Raw genomic sequence first — 24,262 nt, 5'->3', positions numbered from 1 at the left:
AGGTCAGTAATCTGAGAAAAAAAAACCTAAAGAATTCCCTATAATAGTTGGCGAATCCTACAAAATGTTGCAACACTTTCAGGTCACTAGGTTGGACCCAATCTATTATGGCTTTCACCTTCCCAGGATCCATCGTAAACCCATCAGCCGATAAAATGACCCGGGAATGAAACTTCCTGAATAGAAAAAAAAACATTTCTCAATTGTAACAAACAAAGAATTCTCCCTCAACCTTTCTAATACAACACGGACATGTTCCTGGTGAGAATCCAAATCAGGAGAGAAGATTCTATATCATCAAGATAAATCACAAGAAATCTCCCAAAGTAATCAGAGAAAAATCATTCAGAGAGTTGTGAAATCCTGTTGGTGCATTGGAGAATCCAAATGGGAGGACGAGAGTATCGAATAAAACCACTAAGTACACCTCGTACACGTGCGGCTCCGCTCCGTACACACGCGGCTCCGCTCCGTACACCTGGTACACACGCGCAGCTCCTCTCCGTACGCCTCGTACAGGCGCGGCTCCGCTCCGTACGCCTCGTACACCGCACGCCTCGTACACGCTCGGCTCCGCCCCGCACGCCTCGTACACGCTCGGCTCCGCCCCGCACGCCTCGTGCACGCTCGGCTCCGCCCCGCACGCCTCGAGCACGCGCGGCTCCGCCCCGCACGCCTCGTGCACGCTCGGCTCCGCCCCGCACGCCTCGTGCACGCGCGGCTCCGCCCCGCACGCCTCGTGCACGCGCGGCTCCGCCCCGTACGCCTCGTGCACGCGCGGCTCCGCCCCGTACGCCTCGTGCACGCGCGGCTACGCCCCGTACGCCTCGTGCACGCGCGGCTCCGCCCCGTACGCCTCGTGCACGCGCGGCTCCGCCCCGTACGCCTCGTGCACGCGCGGCTCCGCTCCGTACGCCTCGTGCACGCGCGGCTCCGCTCCGTACGCCTCGTGCACACGCGGCTCCGCTCCGTACGCCTCGTACACACGTGGCTTCGCTCCGTACACCTTGTACACACGCGGCTCCGCTTCGTACACACTGTAAACCCCTCCTGACCCCACACATAAACTTCAGCTCATCCAGCACCATGACAACCAGCACAGCAGAGTCCTGCATCCACTGAGGCCCCTGATCATGTGACCCCTGACTCCTCCCCTCCTGTGACCTCATCACAGCTCCTGTGCGCACAGAGCAGCCATATATGTGGTGGCGGCTCTGCAGGTGGAGGTATGTGGAGACCCCCATTACTGGGCGCAGGGGGCATTAACCCCTTCAGCACAGAGCCTCTTTTCGGGTCTTGTGTTGCCCCTTTATAAGAATCATAAGGTTTTTGTTCTGTTTCCTGTAATAAATACATACGACCCAACTATGGAGACAGGAAGGGAGGAAACGTATTGTTCTCATAGTACAGGGCCTCTTTCTTGCCCCAGGTAGTGTAATGTTCCCATAGTACCGCCACCCCCCCACACAGTATAATCAGAGGTACAGCTAAGGTCTGATGGGACACGTTGTGAGATTTTGACCACCCCCCATCCTGATATATACAGTGGGTACGGAAAGTATTCAGACCCCTTTACATTTTTCACTCTTTGCTCATTGCAGCCATTTGGTAAATTCTATAACGTTAATTTTTTTCTCATTAATGTACACTCTGCACCCCATCTTGACTGAAAAAAATGTAGAAATTTTTGCAAATTTATTCAAAAAGAAAAACTGAAATATCACATGGTCATAAGTATTCAGACCCTTTGCTCAGACTCTCATATTTAAGTCACATGCTGTCCATTTCCTTGTGATCCTCCTTGAGATGGTTCTACTCCTTCATTGGAGTCCAAATGTGTTTAATTAAACTGATAGGACTTGATTTGGAAAGGCACACACCTGTCTATATAAGACCTCACAGCTCACAGTGCATGTCAGACCAAATGAGAATCATGAGCTCAAAGGAACTGCCCAAGGAGCCCAGAGACAGAATTGTGGCAAGGCACAGATCTAGCCAAGGTTACAAAAGAATTTCTGCATTACTCAAGGTTCCTAAGAGCACAGTGGCCTCCATAATCCTTAAATGGAAGAAGTTTGGGACCACCAGAAGTCTTCCTAGACCTGGCCGTCCTGCCAAACTGAGCAATCGTGGGAGAAGAGCCTTGGTGAGAGAGGTAAAGAAGAACCCCAAGATCACTGTGGCTGAACTCCAGAGATGCAGTAGGGAGATGGGAGAAAGTTCCACAAAGTCAACTATCACTGCAGCCCTCCACCAGTCGGGCCTTTATGGCAGAGTGGCCCAACGGAAGCCTCTCCTCAGTGCAAGACATATGAAAGCCCGCATAGAGTTTGCTCAAAACACATGAAGTTCTCCCAGACTATGAGAAATAAGATACTCTGGTCTGATGAGATGAAGATAGAACTTTTTGGTGATAATTCTAAGCGGTATGTGTGCAGAAAACCAGGCACTGCTCATCACCTGCCCAATACAATCCCAACAGTGAAACATGGTGGTGGCAGCATCATGCTATGGGGGTGTTTATCAACTGCAGGGACAGGACGACTGGTTGCAATTGAAAGAAACATGAATGCGGCCAAGTACAGAGATATCCTGGATAAAAACCTCTTCCAGAGTGCTCTGGACCTCAGACTTGGCAAAAGGTTCACCTTCCAACAAGACAATGACCCTAAGAACACAGCTAAAATAAAAAAGGAGTGGCTTTAGAACAACTCTGTGACCATTCTTGACTGGCCCAGCCACAGCCCTGACCTAAACCTAATTGAGCATCTCTGGAGAGACCTGAAAATGTCTGTCCACCAACGTTCACCAGCCAACCTGGAGAGGTTCTGCAAGGAAGAATGGCAGAGGATCCCCAAGTCCAGGTTTGAAAAACTTGTTGCATCATTCCCAAGAAGACCCATGGCTGTACTAGCTCAAAAAGGGGCTTCTACTCAATACTGAGCAAAAGGTCTGAATACTTATGACCATGTGATATTTCAGTTTTTCTTTTTTAATAAATTTGCAAAAATTTCTACATTTCTGTTTTTTTTCAGTCAAGTGGGGTGCAGAGTGTACTTTAACCCTTTAAAAGCCCAGGGCGTACTAATACGTACCTGCACCCTGGGCTTTAAGAGCCAGGTATGTATTAGTACGTCCTGTGGATTTCGCCCGCACACAGGCTGTGCAGGCGCGATCGCCGCCAGGTGTCAGCTGATTGTCACAGCTGACACCCGATGTTATGTGCTGGGTGCTCCCGGTACATTAACCCCCGCAATGCGGCGATCAAAGTCGATCGCAGCATTGTGGGGGCAAGTGGAGGTGATCGCCGATACTCACCTCTCCTGCCGGCGTCCAACGTTGTCTGCCGCGGCTTCCAGGATGTTGCTATGACGACCCGATGCTCAGGGGAAATTGCACAACAAATTTTGGGGTCCATTTTTTCCTGTTATCACTGCAAAAATAAAAAAAAAATTGGGTCGAAAGTAACATTTTTGTGAAAAAAGTTAAATGTTAATTTTTTTTTTCCACATTCCAAAAATTCCTGTGAAGCACCTGAAGGGTTAATAAACTTCTTGAATGTGGTTTTGAGCACCTTGAGGGGTGCAGTTTTTAGAATGGTGTCACTTTTGGGTATTTTTTGTCATAAAGACTAGAGATGAGCGGTGTTCGACTCGAACTGTTTGCCAATCTCAAATTCGAGCTGTTTTGGGCAGTCTTCGAGCCGTTCGACAAACCCGAACGATTTGCAAAAAATTCGGCTGTTCAAGGTTATGTTTGATAACTGTTCGTGCACCAAAAGCGTAACTGGATTTTTTCATAGTAATACTGTTAATCAATGTTAATAGACAGTTTCAGTGTAGAGTGGGCGGGGGGAGGGGCAGGGGATGGATCTCTGCAGAAATAAAGCCGATCTCCATTTTTTTTTCTTTCCCACATTTACAGTGGCGCGGTGCAGTCTGTCAGCCTATCAGCAGCGCACACAGGCAGCGAAGTGCTTTTTTTTCACACAAGCAAGGGCATGTGTCATTGGCTGTGTATGTCACATGTCCTTGCCCTGTAAGACCAAGCCATTTTCCCCGTCGCCACCATTTTCTCACTGCTGCAGCTGAGTGTTAGACGGCACCACTGCTGCTGTGAGAGCTATACAGTATAACTGTGTGAATTGGGAGCGAATTTGCTGTTAAATAGAGAGAGAGGTTTAGGTAGTAGGGACTAGTTGTAATTGCAGCCCTTTTGAGGGCTAGGTTACAGCAGTTCCTAGCACTTTTTGCCAGGCAGGTCTGTGCCAGTGCTGTGCCAGTGTTTTTCACAGCATTTGGCTAAATGTAGCTAAGCCAATCCTTTTGGGCCTGTAGAAGTGTCTGTTAGTCATTGGAGTAGCCCATCTGAACCAAGCTACACCACCTATGTATCTAATGACAATTTTTTACTGCATCTAGCCCAGTAAATCTTTTTGGGCCTGTAGCAGTGTCTGTTAGTCATTGGAGTAGCCCATCTGAACCAAGCTACACCACCTGTGTATCTAATAACAATTTTTTACTGCATCTAGCCAAGTAAATCCTTTTGGGCCTGTAGCAGTGTCTGTTAGTCATTGGAGTAGCCCATCTGAACCAAGCTACAAAACCTGTGTATCAAATAACAATTTTTTACTGCATCTAGCCCAGTAAATCCTTTTGGGCCTGTAGCAGTGTCTGTTAGTCATTGGAGTAGCCCATCTGAACCAAGCTACATCACCTGTGTATCTAATAACAATTATTTACTGCATCTAGCCAAGTAAATCCTTTGGGGCCTGTAGCAGTGTCTGTTAGTCATTGGAGTAGCCCATCTGAACCAAGCTACACCACCTGTGTATCTAATAACAATTTTTTACTGCATCTAGCCCAGTAAATCCTTTTGGACATAGTAGCAGTGTCTCGTAGTCAGCGGAGTAGCCCACCTGTGAAGCAAGCTACACCTCCTGTGTATCTAATGAAATTGTTTTACTGCATCTAACCCAGCCAATCCTTTTGGGCTAGTACCACAGTTTGGCCACTCAGCTCTGCTCGGTTTCCATCCATCGTTTTTTGTGCAAACAACTACAGAGTTGCCAATTAGTTAACCACCAAAATGAGTGGCAAAAGGCCTGCTGCTGGTGGAAAGGGGAATAGGTGTGTTGGAAAGTGAAAAAAAACTTGTGTCCATGGGGTAGGTGTTAAAGCAACAGTAACATCTGCAGAAGAAAGACCATCTTCCAGCCAAACTAAGATGTCTACTTCTTTTCGTGGACAATGTGATACGATCCCTTTCTTACGAACACGCCCATCGCTACAAATTCCAGATGAGGCACAAAAACAGCTGGTGCTTCAACGGATATCAAGTGCTCCTTCAAGTGGGCTCTCCTCCACCTCAACTTCAACATCACAAATACTCCAGTCCTCAGAGGTGTCACCCCAATCGAACTTGCTTCCTCACAGCTCCCAAATCTACAGCTGCCCGTCTGAGTATGGGGTAACACAGATGGTTGAGTCTGCAGAGCTGTTTACTCATACTATAGCCTGGGAATCAGAGGTCTGCTCCAGAGCTTCTGTGAATCCAGACGAGGAAATGATCTGCACTGATGCCCAGAATGTTTGAGTCGGATCCAGGCCCAGATGAAGAAGGTTCTGAGCATAATGTAGACCCTCGTTCCCAAACTGTAACTCCTGTTGGTGGAGACAATGAGGGAAATGATGATGAGACTCAGATACCTGATTGGAGTGACAACTTGACTTTTCGGTCAGGGCAGGAAGAGGTTGGCTCTGAGGACGACGGGTGTGAGAACACGCAGGGTGATGATGACGAGGTTGGAGATCCCACTTACTGTCAACCCACAGTCAGCCAGTCGATGAGGTCAGCAGAGGAGGTGGAGGAGTATGCTATTGACGATGAGGTTAGGTTGCGCCTTCCTGGACAGAGACGGAGTACTGGAAGCACGTCAACAACTGCATCCTCAACCACAACTCTGCCTCTGACCTCAAGTCGTGGTGGCTCTTCAGATCGCATGAGCTCTAAGCCTTGCATAGCCTGGGCATTTTTTCAGATCGATAAGGATGACCCAACTCATGTTATCTGTAACAGTTGTCACCAAAAGCTAAGTAGAGGCCAAAAAATCCATAGTTTGAGTACTTCATGCATGAACCGTCACATGGATATGAAGCATAAGTTGCAGTGGGAAGCTCACTGTGCTACAATGCGGCCTAGCGAGCCGGGCCAACCACCGTCTGCCCCATCTTGTGCATCTGCGGCCTCTTCATCCTCTGTGACTGGGGGGACAGCAGTCACACATGTGTTTGGACGCAGACCTGCCACCTCTTTACCCGCAACATCCAGTGTGATTGGCAGGTCATCAGTTCATTTGGAAGTGGAAACACCAGCTGGTGTTGAGCCCTCTCCGACATCAAGAGCACCACCTTTGGATCAAGGCAACCTAACATGTCCGCCTGCATCTTCCTCACAGACCGGCAGTTTGCCGGGGACACCCTACTCAACCCCGTCTAATCACAACAGCCAGCCCTCGGTCCCTCATCTGTGGACAAGTAAAAGACCATTTCCTCCTAGCCATGACAAAGCTAAGAGGTTCAATTTCACCATCTGCAAGCTGTTGGCTACAGAAATACTGCCTTTCCGCCTGGTGGACACAGAGGATTTTCGAGACCTTATGTCCGTCGCAGTGCCCCAGTACCAGATGCCCAGTCGCCACTACTTCTCAAAGAAAGGTGTGCCTGTGCTACACCAGCATGTCGCACACAACATCACGGCTTCTTTGAGAAACTCTGTGTGTGACAGGGTGCATTTCACCACACACTTGGACGAGTAGGCATGGACAGGGGCGTTACATGTCGCTGACTGGGCACTGGGTAACTATGGTGACAGCAGGACAAGGGGCTGCTGTCCAAGTCTTGCCATCCCCACGAGTTGTGCGTCAATCCTTTTTCTCTAGAAGTTCCTCCACTGCTTCTGCCTCCTCAACCTCCTCTCGGTCCTCCACCTGCACCCAAAGCCTATCTGGTAATGCTGCCCGTGTTCTAACTGCGCAGAAGGAATCCTGAACACCTCCTTACTATGCTGGCAGCAGGGCTCAACGGCATCAGGCGGTGTTTACTTTGAAATGTCTGGGAAGTGTGAGTCACACAGCTGAGAGAGTTGTGGTCAGCTCTGGAGACCGAGTTTTATGAATGGTTAGCTCCACTGGACATGCAGCCAGGGAAGGCCATGTGCGACAATGCTGCAAACCTGGGTGTGGCCCTTCGCCGGGGCAATGTCACACACGTGCCTTGTATGGCTCATGTGTTGAACCTGGTTGTCCAGCAATTTTTAGCCCACTATCCCGGACTAGATGGCCTTCTGCAGAGGGCACGGTCGCTGTGTGCTCACTTCCGCCGTTCGCATCTCGCAGCTCTACAGAAGTTGTTGGGCCTGCCAGTTCACTGGCTGAAATGCAACGTGCCGACGCGGTGGAATTCAACTCTGCACATGTTGCAGCGATTGTGGCAGCACCAGCGATGAAGATGTTTAGTGCTGAGGATGCCATTATCAACATGACTATTCTGGTCATTTACATGCTGGAGAACACGTTAAACAGAATTCGGAGTCAGGTAGTGGGATAAGAGGAGGGGGAGGAAGTAGAGGAGGAGTCGTATGCGGAAGGGATAACATCTCCAAGGTCCAGACGGTCGGCAGCACCAAGGCAACAGGCATGGGAGGGTGGGGGAGAGGGATTAACGAGGGCGCATGGTAGCAGCCAAACTGTTGAGAAAGGTGCAGGAGCTGAGGAAGAAGTAGAGGACGAACTGGCGATGGGCATGGAAGACTCATCAGATGAAGGAGACCTTGATCACATTTCTGTTGTGTGAGGTTGGGGGGAGAGGGTAGAGGAAGGAAGCATGATTCTTACCTCGCCACCAACACAACAAGGACTTGGTCCTCCTGGATGCGCAAGACACATGAGTGCTTTCTTGCTGCAGTACCTGCAATATGACCCTCGGATTGTCAGAATTCGAAGTAATCCCGACTACTGGGTTGCCACACTCTTAGATCCACGGTACAAAAGTAAATTTGCCGAAATAATTCCTGCCATAGAGAGGGATTCACGCATGCAGGAGTATCAGCAGAGGCTGTTACAAAATCTTACATGCCCTTTTCCACAAAACACCAGTGGTGCACGTAGTGAATCTCACAGTTCTAACTTGCCAACCGTGGGACTGTCGAGTCTTCATCACTCAAACCGTAACAGTAACACCGTATCTGCTGGTAACAGCAATTTTGCGGAATCGTTTCACCAATTTTTTTAGACCATCCTTTGCAAGGCCACAGGAGACAAGAAGTCTGACACGTAGTCAACGCCTAGAGAGGATGGTATAGGAGTATCTCCAAGTGAACATCGAAGCCATAACTGTGTCACTGGACCCTTGCTCATTTTGGGCTTCCAATCTGGAAAAATGGCCTGAACTCGCCACTCACGCCTTGGAGATCTTGTCATGCCCCGCAGCCAGCGTTCTCTCTGAACGTGTGTTCAGCGCTGCTGGTGGTGTGCTGACAGATAAGCGCACGCGGCTGTCCACTGACAATGTAGACAGACTCACGTTCATAAAGATGAACAAATCATGGATCCGCAAGGACTTTTCTACCCCTGTGTCATCCTGTGGAGACTAAAAGCTTGAGGATTTGTGAAAATCACCTCACCAACCATTTTAAGCAACTCTGGGGCAATTGATGCCACTTAAGTGGTGTCTGTGCCACAATTTTTGGAAAAAATGGAGACTCTTTTTGGAGTCCCCTTGCTGTGTTTTACATGACGTTGGCATCGTCAATTCCAGGTGGGTCGGGTCGCCCCCCCCCCCCCTTTTAACCGTAAGAAACTACATACACTATGGCTTGTGGTAACACAGATGGTTGAGTCTGAAGAGCTGTTTACTCATACTATAGCCTGGGAATCAGAGGTCTGCTCCAAAGCTTCAGTGTCTGCTAGTCAGCGTAGTAGCCCAGCTGTGAAGCAAGCTACACCGTCTGTGTATCTAATAACAATTTTTTACTGCATCTAACCCAGCCAATCATTTTGGGATAGTAGCAGTGTCTCGTAGTCAGCGGAGTAGCCCATCTGAAGCAAGCTACACCGCCTTTGTATCTAATAACAATTTTTAACTGCATCTAGCCCAGGCAATACTTTGGGCGTAGTAGCAGTGTCTGCTAGTCAGCGGAATAGCCCAGCTGTTTTGCAAGCTACACTGCCTGTAGATCTAATTAAAATTTTTTAACTGCATCTAGCCCAGGCAATACTTTGGGCCTAGTAGCAGTGTCTGCTAGTCAGCGGAGTAGCCCAGCTGTTAAGCAAGCTACACCACCTGTGGTTTGGACACTTAATTTTCTCAAAGGAAATGCTTCGGGCCCCGGGACACTCAGTGAAGAGCATCGGGGAGGTGCCCGAAGGAAAAGGGGCTGGGACTGGCGGTAGCATGCCTTGCGGCGGACCGCCAAGCTCGATCCTTATAAAAGCTTTTTAACTGCAGCAGCTTTAGTGGACGCTACTGGAGCTGGAATTACCGCGGTTGCTGGCACCAGACTTGCCCGCCAATAGATCCTTGTAAAAGGATTTAAAGTGTACTCATTCATATTACAGAGCTTAGACCTGCCTCCACCGCAGGGGGTCTTGACCCACCAGTGGACAGGCACCAGTATTAGGAGAGTGGGACTGGCCGTCAGGGTCCACCGCGGCTCTGGCACAAACCCAGCGACACGGAGGTCGCACGGGCAGGCGTGTCGGCTTCGCACTCCAGCGTAGTCCCTCTGCCCCCTCTTGCCCGTAACCTCAAAGGGATGCGCAAGCGGCTTTTCTTCCCAGGGCTGTTCCCCGCACAGTAGGAGGAACGTGGGGGAGCTCAGGTCGGCCTTCCACCGTACTCCCTTACCTCCTTTGCCCTCTTTCCTTCTTCCGCTCTCCATCTAACCCCTTGGCTCTGTGGTGTCCGCTCTCCCTCCAGCTCTCTCCTTCTCACAGGTGGACTACCACGTGTATTTACACTGTGGCAAATCTTTTGGGCCCAGGCACAAGAAGTCATCGAGCTAATGGATAATATATGCCCCCTTAGAAACGTCCATGACGACCCATTCGAGGAAGCAACTAAGCCCCTCAAATATTGAGCAGGTTCTGGAGCACCCCATGGGCAAACAGCGATCTATATAGTATGCTCCTTCCCAGAAGCAGCCCAATAGGCGGACACTATTCATAGGCACAGGTAGTAAGTAACCAGAACGCCCCCTCAATGTCTGTTTTGGCCATTAGGGTGCCCCTTCCCAACTTCTTGACCCACCTGATTGCCTTGTGAAAGGATGTACAGTATATACTACTGTACTTGGTTCTGCGTCGATGTTGTCGTTTACTGACCTGCCCCTTGGATATGACAAATGGTGGATTAGTCCGAATGTATTGGGTTCCGTTTTTGGCACAACTCTCAACGGGGATACCACTACGTCTTGTAAGGAAAGTGTTCTGAATGGAGCCGCCATTCTACCTAAAGATATTTATTTTTTTAATTTTCTTGTCACGACGTTTGGGTGTTGGTAGGCTGATTTTAGATTTTTAATCCAGCCTTTCTTGATTTTAGAAGGGCATGACATGCCTATATCTGTGTCACCTCCTCCTTTTACTCCTCCACCTCTTTTCTTTTCGCATGACTATATGTACTTGTCACTTTTTCATGTGTTAGTTGTGTCTTCTGAGCAGTTTGTCAGCTTTTGGAGGTGTTTTCTATGTGTTTCTATGTCTTTTTGTTTGCCTGCCATTGGGTTTAATGGTGTTCGACGAACAGTTCGGCGAACATACCGGTGTTCGACGAACCGAACCCGAACACTACAGGGGTGGCTCAACTCTAATAAAGACCCCTTAAAGTGACTTCAAATGTGTTGTGGTCCCTAAAAAAATGGTTTTGTAAATTTTGTTGGAAAAATGAGAAATCGCTGGTCAACTTTTAACCCTTATAACTCCCTAATTAAAAAAAAATTTTGGTTCCAAAATTGTGCTGATGTAAAGTAGACATGTGGGAAATGTTATTTATTAACTATTTTGTGTGACATATCTCTCTTTCTCTTATTTAAGGGCATAAAAATTAAAATTTTGAAAATTGAAAAATTTTCAAAATTTTTGCCAAATTTCTGTTTTTTTCACAAATAATCGCAAGTGATATCGAAGAAATTTTACCACAATCATGAATTACAATATGTCATGAAAAAAACAGTCTAAGAATCAGGGGGATCCGTTGAAGCATTCCAGAGTTATTGCATCATAAAGTGACAGTGGTCAGAATTGTAAAAATTGGCCTGGTCATTAACGTGCAAACCACTTTGGGTTGTAAAGGGGTTAATGAGAAAAAAAAAGAACTTTTTTGAATTTACCAAATGGCTGCAATGAAACAAAGAGTGAAAAATTTAAAGGGGTCTGAATACTTTCCCTACCCACTGTATATGTATGTCCCTTATCCTTGACCCCAACCTGGTATATGTCCTCCGTTCTGCCTCTGTTCTTTAGTGTACAGAAAAAAATAAACTATTACACTCACCAGGGGCGAACATAGAAGTGATGGGGCCCCATAACAGAAGTATAATGCACTCCCCATAATCCTCCATACAGTATAATGCACAGCCTATAGTCATCCATGTAGTATAATGCACAGCCCATAGTCATCCATGTAGTATAATGCACAGCCCATGGTCCATACATGTAGTGTAATGCACAGCCCATAGTCCATACATGTAGTGTAATGCACAGCCCATAGTCCATACATGTAGTATAATGCACAACCCATACATGTAGCATAATGCACAGCCCATACATGTAGTATAATGCACAGCCCATAGTCCACACATCTAGTATAATGCACAGCCCACAGTCATCCATGTAGTATAATGCACAGCCCATAGTCATACATGTCGTATAATGCACAGCCCACAGTCATCCATGTAGTATAATGCACAGCCCATACTCTTACATGTAGTAGTGTGGCCAAGGGCAGGTGTACTCGCTGATTTAAAAAAAAACAAAAAAAACATTATACTCAGCTTCTCTCCACTCCCTCGCCTCACGGTGTCTTTTTGCTGGAGCTGCCAGCTGACTTCAGCCCCTAATGACGTACATGCCGATGTCAGCTGCTGGCCTCTGATAGGTCAGCAGCGTGTATTGTGGCACTTCAGCGGAATGTCAGTCCGAGAACACACATCCAGCTGAAGCAGGGGTTGGTGTTGGCTGGGCCCGGTCGCAGGAGCGACTGCGGTCATTAAGCCTCTCAATATAATGCTCTCATACATAGGCGGATTATAATGAGGGCAATCCAGGCTCTTCGGCCAGGCCAGCACTGCAGCAGTTAACTTCCCTGTGCTGGCCCGGCCGCGTCACAGCTAGGAGACACAGCCCTGTGCGCGGCTGTGTCTCCTAGCTGTGACGTCACGCAGTGCGCGCCCGGCCTGCACTGCTACTTACCACTGGAGAGGAGCAGGAGCCAGGAGGGCTGGAGCCGAGCCGGGGGATGGTGAGTGTGTGTGTCTGTGTGTGTGTATGTGTGTCTGTCTGTGTGTGTGTCTGTCTCTGTGTGTGTGTGTGTGTGTGTGTGTGCAGGCAGATATCATTGTGTGATGTCTGTTTATATGTATTTTTGTGTTTCAAATGTGTTTATGCGTGTATGTATATGTTTGTGTGTGTGTGTGTGCGTGACTGCGTGCGGCCTCCTGCTGAGTATAGATGGCGCCGTGCGGCCTCCTGCTGTCTCTGGGGGGGCGCCCTTGCGGCCTCCCGCCGTGTATAGATGGCTACGTGCGGCCTCCCGCCGTGTATAGATGGCTACGTGCGGCCTCCCGCCGTGTATAGATGGCTACATGCGGCCTCCCGCCGTGTATAGATGGCTACGTGCGGCTTCCCGCCGTGTATAGATGGCTACGTGCGGCCTCCCGCCGTGTATAGATGGCTACGTGCGGCCTCCCGCCGTGTATAGATGGCTACGTGCGGCCTCCCGCCGTGTATAGATGGCTACGTGCGGCCTCCCGCCGTGTATAGATGGCTACGTGCGGCCTCCCGTCGTGTATAGATGGCTACGTGTGGCCTCCCGCCGTGTATAGATGGGTACGTGCGGCCTCCCGCCGTGTATAGATGGCTATGTGCGGCCTCCTGCTGTGTATAGATGGCTACGTGTGCTCAATATTGAGACATACAATTAATGTAAGGCTATGTGCCCACGATGCAGAAATGCTCCGGATTTTTTTTGAGCATTTCTCTTCTCCCTGGCAGAAAAAACGCATGCGGATTGTACATGCTGATTGTACATGCGTTTTTCCTGCCAGGGACATGCAGATGTGAAGCGTTCTTCACATGCATTTCCGCATGCGGGTTATCAAGCGATTTTAGCATCACTTGGAAAGTGCTTGACAACTTGGTCACACTATATAAATCAATGCAACCGGCATGGATTTATATAGTGTGACCGTAAAAGAATGGTAAAACATAAATATACAATTACCTTCTGATAGCCTGCCGACGTCAGCGGTCGCGTGACCCATCACATGACTAAATGACGTCACGGCGGGTCCTTTTCAGACCATCGTGAGCTGCCGGCAAGCCAGGACACATCGGATAAAGACACCGGGGGCCATCAGAAGGTAAGTATGATATTTATTTTTTATTTTATTCTTTTTTTACAGGTTCCATGGTACCCGGGTCCAGAGGACAGTCTCCTCTTCTCCAAACCTGGGTACCATCCGCACATTGAAACGCATGGATTCTGCATGTACAGATGCAGTGATGCGGATTCCATGTGTTCCAATGCACGTCAATGGCAGTGAAAGCGCCGCGCTTCCGCAAAATAATTGGTAGTGCTGCGGATTTTTCCACAGTGATAATCCGCAGCGGAAATTTCCGCAGCATGTGCACAGCACATGTGGATTATCATTGGGGAACATGGCAGACCTTCTACCAAGCGTTTTTTAAGCATTTCTGCAGCGGAATTGCCGCTGCGGAAATGCTTGAAAAGCGCGTAGTGGGCACACAGCCTAAAAAAAATTATTGTAATTAATATTGTGCCAAATTAATTTCACGTGAACTATCACATGGGCCCTTGCTACTCTTAATCCACCCCTGCTCTCATAGTACCTCTATTTCCCCACACCGTATAATGTTCTCACAGTACCGCCATCTTCCCACATACAGTATAATGTACCCACAGTGCCGCAATCTTCCCACATACAGTATAATGTTGTCACAGTCCCGCCAACCCCCCATATACAATAATAATATTCCCATAATACCACCATCCCCCCCACATACAATATAATGATCCCACAGTACCACCATCCCCCCACATACAATATAATGATCCACAGTGCCGCCATCCCTTAATTTTATTTTATGTTTTTACACTTGGTTTTCTTTTTTTAGTGTTTTTCATGTAATATATGGAAGCCAACATAAAAATGCTAAAAGAAACATAATATCCAGGAAAAAAAACACTGTACAAGGAGACATTAGCATCAAATAACTCCTGTCTTGGTGTTCTTACAAACAAGCTCTTATAAATGAGATGTAACGTGATAAAAGATTACAACCTGGGAAAGACGGGAAACATTCATCCAGACAGCCGGTGATGATGTAGTTAGTGACGGACTCTGGTCAAATTTGTTTCTAGAGCCGTATTAGAAGATGAAGATCTCATCCTCATCATGAAGTTGTTATTTCTCATGCCATGTGTAATGTACAGTGGTGGCTAAAAGTATTGGCACCCCTGCAATTATGTCAGATAATACTCAGTTTCTTCCTGAAAATGATTGCAATCACAAATTCTTTGGCATTATTATCTTCATTTAATTTGTCTTCAATGAAAAAAACACAAAAAGAATTGTCCTAAAGCCAAATTGGATACAATTCCACACCAAACCTAACAAAAGGGGGTGGACAAAAGTATTGGCACTGTTTGAAAAATCATGTGATGCTTCTCTAATTTGTGTAATTAACAGCACCTGTAACTTACCTGTGGCACCTAACAGGTGTTGGCAATAACTAAATCACACTTGCAGCCAGTTAACATGGATTAAAGTTGACTCAACCTCTGTCCTGTGTCCTTGTGTGTATCACATTGAGCATGGAGAAAAGAAAGAAGACCAAAGAACTGTCTGAGGACTTGAGAAACCAAATTGTGAGGAAGCATGAGCAATCTCAAGGCTACAAGTCCATCTCCAAAGACCTGAATGTTCCTGTGTCTTCCGACTAAAGAACCTCGACTAACATCCAAACAAGTTCAAGCTGCCCTGCAGTCCGAGGGTACAACAGTGTCAACCCGTACTATCCGTCGGCGTCTGAATGAAAAGGGACTGTATGGTAGGATACCCAGGAAGACCCCACTTCTTACCCCGAGACATAAAAAAGCCAGGCTGGAGTTTGCCAAAACTTACCTGAGAAAGCCTAAAACGTTTTGGAAGAATGTTCTCTGGTCAGATGAGACAAAAGTAGAGCTTTTTGGCAAAAAGCATCAACATAGAGTGTACAGGAAAAAAAAAGAGGCATTCAAAGAAAAGAACACGGTCCCTACAGTCAAACATGGCGGAGGTTCCCTGATGTTTTGGGGTTGCTTTGCTGCCTCTGGCAATGGACTGCTTGACAGTGTGCATGGCATAATGAAGTCTGAAGACTACCAACAAATTTTGCAGCATAATGTAGGGCCCAGTGTGAGAAAGCTGGGTCTCCCTCAGAGGTCATGGGTCTTCCAGCAGGACAATGACCCAAAACACACTTCCAAAAGCACTATAAAATGGTTTGAGAGAAAGCACTGGAGACTTCTAAGGTGGCCAGCAATGAGTCCAGACCTGAATCCCATAGAACACCTGTGGAGAGATCTCAAAATGGCAGTTTGGAGAAGGCACCCTTCAAATATCAGGGACCTGGAGCAGTTTGCCAAAGAAGAATGGCCTACAATTCCAGCAGAGCATTGTAAGAAATTCATTGATGGTTACCAGAAGCGGTTGTTCGCAGTTATTTTGGCTAAAGGTTGTGCAACCAAGTATTAGGCTGAGGGTGCCAATACTTTTGTCTGGCCCATTTTTGGAGTTTTGTGTGAAATGATCAATGATTTGATTTTTGCTTCATTCTCTTTTGTGTTTTTCCCTTGCAAGCAAATTAAATGAAGATAATAATACCAAAGAATTTGTGATTGCAATCATTTTCAGGAAGAAACTGAGTATTATCTGACAGAATTGCAGGGGTGCCAATACTTTTGGCCACCACTGTATATGACGAGAATTAGCTTTCTGGAAGATGAGTCTATAAGAAATGTATTCAGCTGCAGACTCCGAGGAACAAACTGCTTGTTGTCTGTGGCCTAAAATATATAGGTTTTATTAGTATGTCAGGGACAAAAGCAGAATGTTGTAAAATAATAAAAATACCATTGCTGATTGGGTTTCTGGGTGATTCTTACTGAAGCAGTGGCCAACTTAGTCAGTGATTGGAAGTATGGAGGAGATGTCTAAGTCAGCCAATCAACTTATATTCCACTCCATAAAAGATTAGAGAATACAACACCTACACATTCTATCTTCTGATATATTTCCCTTATTGTCTCCAGTAATTGTATTAATACACAGAATTCTTTACGATGTTCCATCGGCTCATCTTCTCCTCATTCAGGTCTCTACAATATCGGATCCTCTCAGTGAAGATATTCTATATTAAGAGAATTTTTCTGAATCACCTATCAAGGATGGATATGGACAGAGACAAGATGGCGGAGCGGATATTACACCTCACCCTAGAGATCCTCTTCCGGCTTACTGGAGAGGTGAGAGATTCTGATGACGTCACATTACATCATTCTTATCTATGGGAATAACAGATGGACAGAACTGGAGAGGTGAGGACTCTGGAAATGTCTGGAGTGAGATTTATTAATGTGTCTCTCCATAACCAGGATTACACAGTAGTGAAGAAGACCTCTAGTGATCGCTATCAGGACCCTGTGTCTGAGGGATGGGGAAGACCCCTGAGCTCAATCACAGGGCCCCCACGTCACCCCCTGATACATGAGGACATCAATGACCAGAAGATCCTAGAACTCGCCTACAAGATGATTGAGCTGCTGACTGGAGAGGTGACACTGCTGGGAATGCTGGGACATTATACAATAACACTATGAAGGGATCGGGGGGGTGACGATATCATTGTATGTGTCAGGTTCCTATAAGGTGTCAGGATGTCGCTGTCTATTTCTCCATGGAGGAGTGGGAGTATTTAGAAGGACACAAAGATCTGTACAAGGACGTCATGATGGAGGTTCCCCAGCCCCTCACATCTCCAGGTAATAGACAGGACTAAATACACACAGCCAATAATTATCTTATCTAATTATGTGTAAAAAATTAATTCAGTCCCTGTATGTTTCCTCCAGATATATCCAGTAAGAGGACAACACCAGAGAGATGTCCCCGTCCTCTTCTTCCACAGGACTGTAAACAAGAAGATCCCAATGTTCCTCAGGATCATCAGGTAGATGGAGAGGTGTCATGAGATCTCCCCTATGATGTGTAGACGGCTGTAAAGGTCTTGTGCTCAGTCTTGTTTTATCCACCAGTATTATATGTTTTATATTTGTGTAATGAGAATGGTGGAGATGGCAGGATTAGAGCTGATCATAGATGGGACTTCTCCATCTGTCTGTGAGTTTTACAATATTTGTTTCAGGGTGAAGATCTGACCCATATTAATACTACAGAGACATATGTGAGGGGTGATGAGCGGTGTAAAGAGGAGATTCCTACATATGACTACCCAGGTGAGTAGTGACCACTAAATGCAGAGAAGTCACAGATTCTTCTCAGTCCCCGTCTGTGGCTGTTTTATCGGTGGTGTAGTCCGGCCGTTTCACAATCGTGTGACCACCATTTTACTTCTAGATCACAACATTTTAGTCCATCCAAAAATGTTCACATTACTTTGTGTAATTGTAAAAGACCTTTTCTGTAGAACTTACAACCTGGAGGATCCACCTACCCCCTGGGATTAGGAGACGCTGACCGTTACCTGCCCAGATCTGTAAACTACAAAGCCAAATGGCAGCGTACGTAGAATGTGCTGACAAAAATCACTTGAAGAAAAATTATAATGGACCTCTTAGAGAAAGCGGAGGGTAATGATGGTGTTGGCTTCCTAGATCCCTGATATCTTATTGGATGAATCTACCTTCTCTCCCTTCTGTGCTGCTGAATGTCCTCATATGGTCCCTACAAGACCAGGTCCAGTCTTTCTGGCCAAACTTCACTTTTATTATCGACAACATTAAATGTGCAGTGAGGGCCAAGTGTGAATTTCTGTACAATAACAACAGACCTTCCCTTTATTCTGACTTTTCAGTTTCTTATCAAACCAACTAACTTCAAATAGTATTGCGATAAACTACATAAAAAACATTACACCTGTGCCATGATACATATCTAAGCTGTGCGTGGCTGACGGCTGTAATATACATTTATTCACGCCTGCAGGAGATGTGTTGGCATGGCTCCAGCCCTGGTTTCATGGATTCACTTCACGCCATAAATTCCATTATGTTTTCAGTCCTAAAGAATTCAGATTACTGCACAATCTCTCCTGAAATGGGGGCGCTAATACTTTCTCTACTCCTCTGCTCAGGACTCATAGTAGCTCCAATGGTCCACCATAAATGAGTGCAATTCCGGTTTAGATCTGAAGTTCTCTCCCCTGATAAATACGTTGTTGTTAGGGATGTAACATATCTTTTATTCTGTATTTTTTTCCAGGTTCATTTTGTATGATAGCTTTAATGTGGTGGGATTGGCCTCTGTAACTCCCTGGTAGTCTTTAAAAGAAGGTCTCCATTACGTCTTCTCAATACCCGAGGGCTAAATTTAAGACACCTCGGCTCTGCACTATTATAAAAAGTTCTCCTTCAATGTCTAATATTTCTTCTTGAAACTCGTTGGCCATTATCATAGTTTAGATTGCCAAGAGCCACCAAGCCCCATACTCTAATTACCCCAGAGAGGTTTCACCACTAGTTACTCATTTTTTACTGATGGAGACTGTTGAGTTTGATCATTTCAGTAGATGTGTTATTGTCTATACTCATAGTTTTTGACTACAGTAGTTAGTGCCCAAAATACTCTGATTTAACCCCTTCCTGCAGTTTTGTGTTCCTAATCAGGCCCCATTTTTTAAATCTGACGTGTGTCACTTTATATGGTGATAACTTTGGAAATCTTCACAAAGGATAATAGGAAACAAATGGACCTTACAGATTATTTTCCAACTTCTCTTGAATCCGACAATCCCCTATATACGGTTGTACACTACTGTCTGGGCACAAGGCAGGTTAAGAAGGGAAGGAGCGACATTTAGCTATTTGAATGCAGATCTTGCTGGAATAGTTTGCGGACACAATGTATTGGGGGCACTGTTCATGGTCACCTGGCAACGCAAAAGATGGCCACCACGAACAGGCTTGGCTCTATCTACTCCAGATCCCAGGGATTGCCTTGCTCATCACCCTTTAACGTCAAGAAGAATAGTCAGATAGCCGGGTCAGAACCAGGAGGGCAGAGAAAATACAAAATCAGAAGACACCAGTAGTCAGTAAACGGGCCGATGTCACAACTGGAAACAAATGCACAAGCCGGGAGCTGAGCACAGAGGACTGAACCAGAGGAGAACAAGGCTGTATCTGGCAGCCCCCGGCAATATGCTTCCAGCTTTAGTAGGGTGCGGTGCTCTCCAAATGGCTGAAGCAGGGAGCAGATTACTCCAGCTGGACAGCACACACACCCATACTGCCAGACTGGAGGGTACTACTGGTCCCAGGAACCCTAATCTTAGTGGCTGGACAGAACCTGCGCTGCCCAGAGCTTCTGATTCTGACGTCTCCTCCATCACCAGCGCCGCCTGCAGAATGAATAAGACGCTTCCTGGTGACAGAAGCAGATGTCTCAGGAGCAGATCCCACAGGAGATGGGACCCACCATTTGCGGAAGCCCTAATATAACAAAATGGTAGAAAACCAGAGCAGTAGAAATCCTCATAAAGTGACTCCATTTTGGAAATTATAACCCTCAGTGAATTAATCTATAGACGTAGCGATTATTTTGATTCCACAGGCACTTTCCAGAAATTAGCACCCAGTGGATGTTAGAGAGTGAAAATTGCACATTTGCCATTTCATTACCCTACACATAGTGCCCAGATTGTGCTCCAGGAGACACACACCGTAAATTAAGTGGGTTCTTCTCACTATAGTAATGCCAAATACATGGATGCTAAATGTGTTTTGGGCACACTGCAAGGCTCAGAAGTGAGGGGGAGATCTGACTTTGGGAGAGCGGATATTGCTGGATTGGTTTATGGAAGTGACGCGCCCCCTGGGCCGTAGGCTACTAGGTAGCCGTCCTGGTCGATGCTGGGAGAGGTCACGGTGGTGGTGACCCGGTCCGTGACCCAGGGTGGTCAATTAAAGGGGAAAAGTAAAAGGGGAATAAAGTTTTTAGAGATAATGTTCGTGACGCCACCTGTGGTATGCGGCTATATGGAGCCGCCGCTGCGGTGCAGATCCTCTGGAGCTGATGGTGACGCAGCAGAGTTGGTTCAGCTCTCCACAGGCAGAGCTTAGCTCCAGGGCAGTAGATGGGGATTTTATGAGGTAGATGTTTGTTGGTGCAGTGTAGTGCAGGGCTGGTGATGGCGCAGCAATTATTCAAGGACACAGTGGGGTGCAGTCTTCAGATTTTACTCACAGTTGTTAAGTTCCTCAGGTTGCACTTTCCGGATTATAACCGCCCATACCGTCCTGTGTCCTCCGGGGTAGTGATCCAGCAAACTCTCAGGTATTTCAGGATAACTTGCACGGGACCCCGTTCTATGTACCTTTCCCGGTTGTCTCACTGCTCTGGCTCTCACCCTCCTGCCCTGCGCCTCACAATCAGTGTCCCAAGCCAGTAGCCTCGGGTCTTGTCGGGCGACGTGCAATCCCCTGGACCCTATGTGGCCACCTTTTCGGCGATGTAATTGTGGTTGTTGGCTGCAGCACCTTGAAAATGCAGCAGCCTCCGGTTATCTAGCTGAGCCTGGTTGTTCTCTACTAGTTTAGGGGCCAGTCCCCTCTCTGCGGCCTGATCCCTCCACGTCCGTGTAGATTCGGGTGCACAGGTGGCATCCGCACTCTCCGTGCCCCTGGGATCCCCTCACTTCCTCTTGGAGCCCTCCTCACCGCTCCTCTCTTCTCTTCAGTCTCTCCTCCTGGGCCTCTCAGACTGGGCCCTGCTCCTTTCTCCACTCCTCTGACCTGAGCTCCTGCTCCCAACTCTCTCTCCTCTGAACTGGACTGACTGAACTCCTAGATGGTTCCCCTACTTCTTATACTCCTTCTGTCGGTGCTCCCTTGATCTACTTCCTCTTCCCATACCCACTATATGGTTCCACCCTCCAGCTAGGGACCAGGGACTGTGCTCTCCCTTAGGAGCAATCTCGCCCTTCCCTACTGAAGTGGAGTGTATTGGATGCGTGTGTGTGGGTCCCGGGTAGTACTCCCACCTTACCTGAGAGTGGAGTACCACACCTCTGGGTGAGATTCAGTACCTCTGTGGCAACTGAACCCGCAGGGGCGCCACAGAAGCCATGTTGATTCTCAAGACCCTTTGAGAATCTAATAATGTGGAATTTTTATTGGTATCATTTTTGCCTACTGTAAGAGGGCCGCCGGACATGTCCTTGAGGGAAGATATGTGTCGCTGAAGTTGGCAGCTTCAGTGATGTGAAACCGGGAAAGCATGCTCCAGCACACATAGTGCTGATAGTTTTAATAGGGCGTATCAGGGCCTTTTTTTTCGAGCAGTCATAAGAGATGGGGGGATTGGCTGCTCACATATCCCCGCCCCAGGGCGTGTGTATAAAATGGAGACCAAGTGTCTCATTCAGTGTCTGTGGCTGGAGGTGTGGAGACCTCCAGAGTGTTTGAGGGTAAAAAGACACTGATTGTGAGCGGGTGAATCCGCCATATTGGATGGACTGTTTCCTTTCTGTTTTGTTACACTGTGCTGAACAAAGTTTTCTTTTGTTTACTTCTGGAAGTGCGGTTTATGCAGCATAATAAACCTGCCTTGGACATTTTTAAAGAGACAGTGTCCCGTGCCTACCTCTAACGTGGCTAAGTGAGTACCGAACCCTACACTACATAACATTGTTTGGCTTTTTATTCCAGATTTTGGAGGCAGAATGAGCAAACAGTTGGACACCACGCTCTACTGGTTCATCCTATGAGGTTTTCTATTAGACTGTGAAATGTCATTCGGTCAATAACTTCCCATTTCTACAGACATTTTAAGTACAATTAACACAAGAATCCCATAGAAAAATAAATAAAGATTTCATACCACTTCTAAATCAATCTAAACAAACACATCCCTGGGCTACATGCTAGTCCAGGAAAATGAAGAGATATATGCTCAAGTTTAAAAATGTATTTAATTAGACACAAATCTAAAAAATAGAGGAATATTTAAACTTGAGCATATATCTCTTCATTTCCCTGGATTAGCATGTAGCCCAGGGATGTGTTTGTTTAGACATTTTAAGTAGAAATGTTCAAAAATATAAATTTCAAGGATATTTTATTCAAAATTAATAATTGTTTTTTTTCTTGGCAGATGACTGTACCAGAAGATCAGAGGGACAGGAGATTTTTAAATCTGACGATCTTGAGATCCCACAAGATACAATTGAAGTGAATGCCATTACTCCAGATATACCATCATCCCTTCACAGCAAACATCAATCATCTAATTCTATGAAACACATCCTGTCTTCTGATTCATTACCGACTACTAAGGAAAATCAAAATAAAATAAGCATTAAAGAACAAACTGCTCCTAAAACAAAGAAATCATTTTCACGTTCAGAAAATGGAAATAGTTTTACCCTCGAAAAGTCTATTCTAAAACATAAAATACACACAGCGGACAATAGATTGTTTTGTTCCAAATGTGGAAAATGTTTTAACCAGAAATCAGTTTTTGTTAATCACCAGAGATCCCACACAGGGGAGAAGCCTTTTTCATGTTCAGAATGTGGGAAATGTTTTAACCAGAAATCAGCTTTGGTTAAGCACCACAGAACCCACACAGGGAAGAAGCCTTTTTCATGTTCAGAATGTGGGAAATGTTTTAACCAGAAAGCATATCTAAATAACCACCAGAGAACCCACACAGGGGAGAAGCCCTTTTCCTGTTCAGAATGTGGGAAATGTTTTAACCAGAAATCAACTTTGGTTAAGCACCACAGAACCCACACAGGGGAGAAGCCTTTTTCATGTTCAGAATGTGGGAAATGTTTTAACCAGAAAGCGTGTCTAAATAACCACCAGAGAACCCACACAGGGGAGAAGCCCTTTTCCTGTTCAGAATGTGGGAAATGTTTTAACCAGAAATCAGCTTTGGTTAAGCACAACAGAACCCACACAGGGAAGAAGCCTTTTTCATGTTCAGAATGTGGGAAATCTTTTAACCAGAAAGCATATCTAAATAACCACCAGAGAACCCACACTGGGGAGAAGCCTTTTTCATGTTCAGAATGTGGGAAATGTTTTAACCAGAAAGCGTATCTAAATAGCCACCAGAGAACCCACACAGGGGAGAAGCCCTTTTCCTGTTCAGAATGTGGGAAATGTTTTAACCAGAAATCAGCTTTGGTTAAGCACCACAGAACCCACACAGGGAAGAAGCCTTTTTCATGTTCAGAATGTGGGAAATGTTTTAACCTGAAAGCATATCTCAATAACCACCAGAGAACCCACACAGGGGAGAAGCCCTTTTCCTGTTCAGAATGTGGGAAATGTTTTAACCAGAAATCAACTTTGGTTAAGCACCACAGAACCCACATAGGGGAGAAGCCTTTTTCATGTTCAGAATGCGGGAAATGTTTTAACCGGAAAGCGAATCTTGATAGCCACCAGAGAACCCACACAGGGGAGAAGCCCTTTTCCTGTTCAGAATGTGGGAAATGTTTTAATCGTAAAATGATTCTTGATAGTCACAAGAGAACTCACACAGGGGAGAAGCCTTTTTCTTGTTCAGAATGTGGAAAATGTTTTAATCGTAAAATGAATCTTGATAGTCACAAGAGAATTCACACAGGGGAGAAGCCTTTTTCTTGTTCAGAATGTGGGAAATGTTTTAATCGTAAAATGATTCTTGAAAGTCACAAGAGAACCCACACAGGGGAGAAACCCTTTTCCTGTTC

The 24,262-nt window shown here is 46.4% G+C and overlaps 1 protein-coding gene across 1 annotated transcript; it reads left to right on the top strand.

The window, feature by feature from the left end:
• Window positions 1-1,159: 1,159 nt before the first annotated feature.
• On the top strand, window positions 1,160-17,114 carry LOC141194315 (oocyte zinc finger protein XlCOF29-like; the record flags this gene model as incomplete). Its single annotated transcript, XM_073662217.1, has 3 exons — window positions 1,160-1,226; window positions 16,655-16,805; window positions 16,935-17,114. Coding segments are annotated over exons 1-3 (357 nt in total), but the record flags the coding sequence as incomplete, so codon positions are not given.
• Between the last annotated feature and the right edge of the window lie 7,148 nt (window positions 17,115-24,262).

The sequence above is a fragment of the Phyllobates terribilis genome, unplaced genomic scaffold (genome assembly GCF_046119375.1).
Source record: "Phyllobates terribilis strain yellow unplaced genomic scaffold, ASM4611937v1 Scaffold_69__1_contigs__length_7402412, whole genome shotgun sequence".
Taxonomy (NCBI): Eukaryota; Metazoa; Chordata; class Amphibia; order Anura; family Dendrobatidae; genus Phyllobates; species Phyllobates terribilis.
The sequence above is the reverse complement of the archived record's forward strand: the minus strand, read 5'-3'. Positions and strand labels throughout refer to the sequence as shown.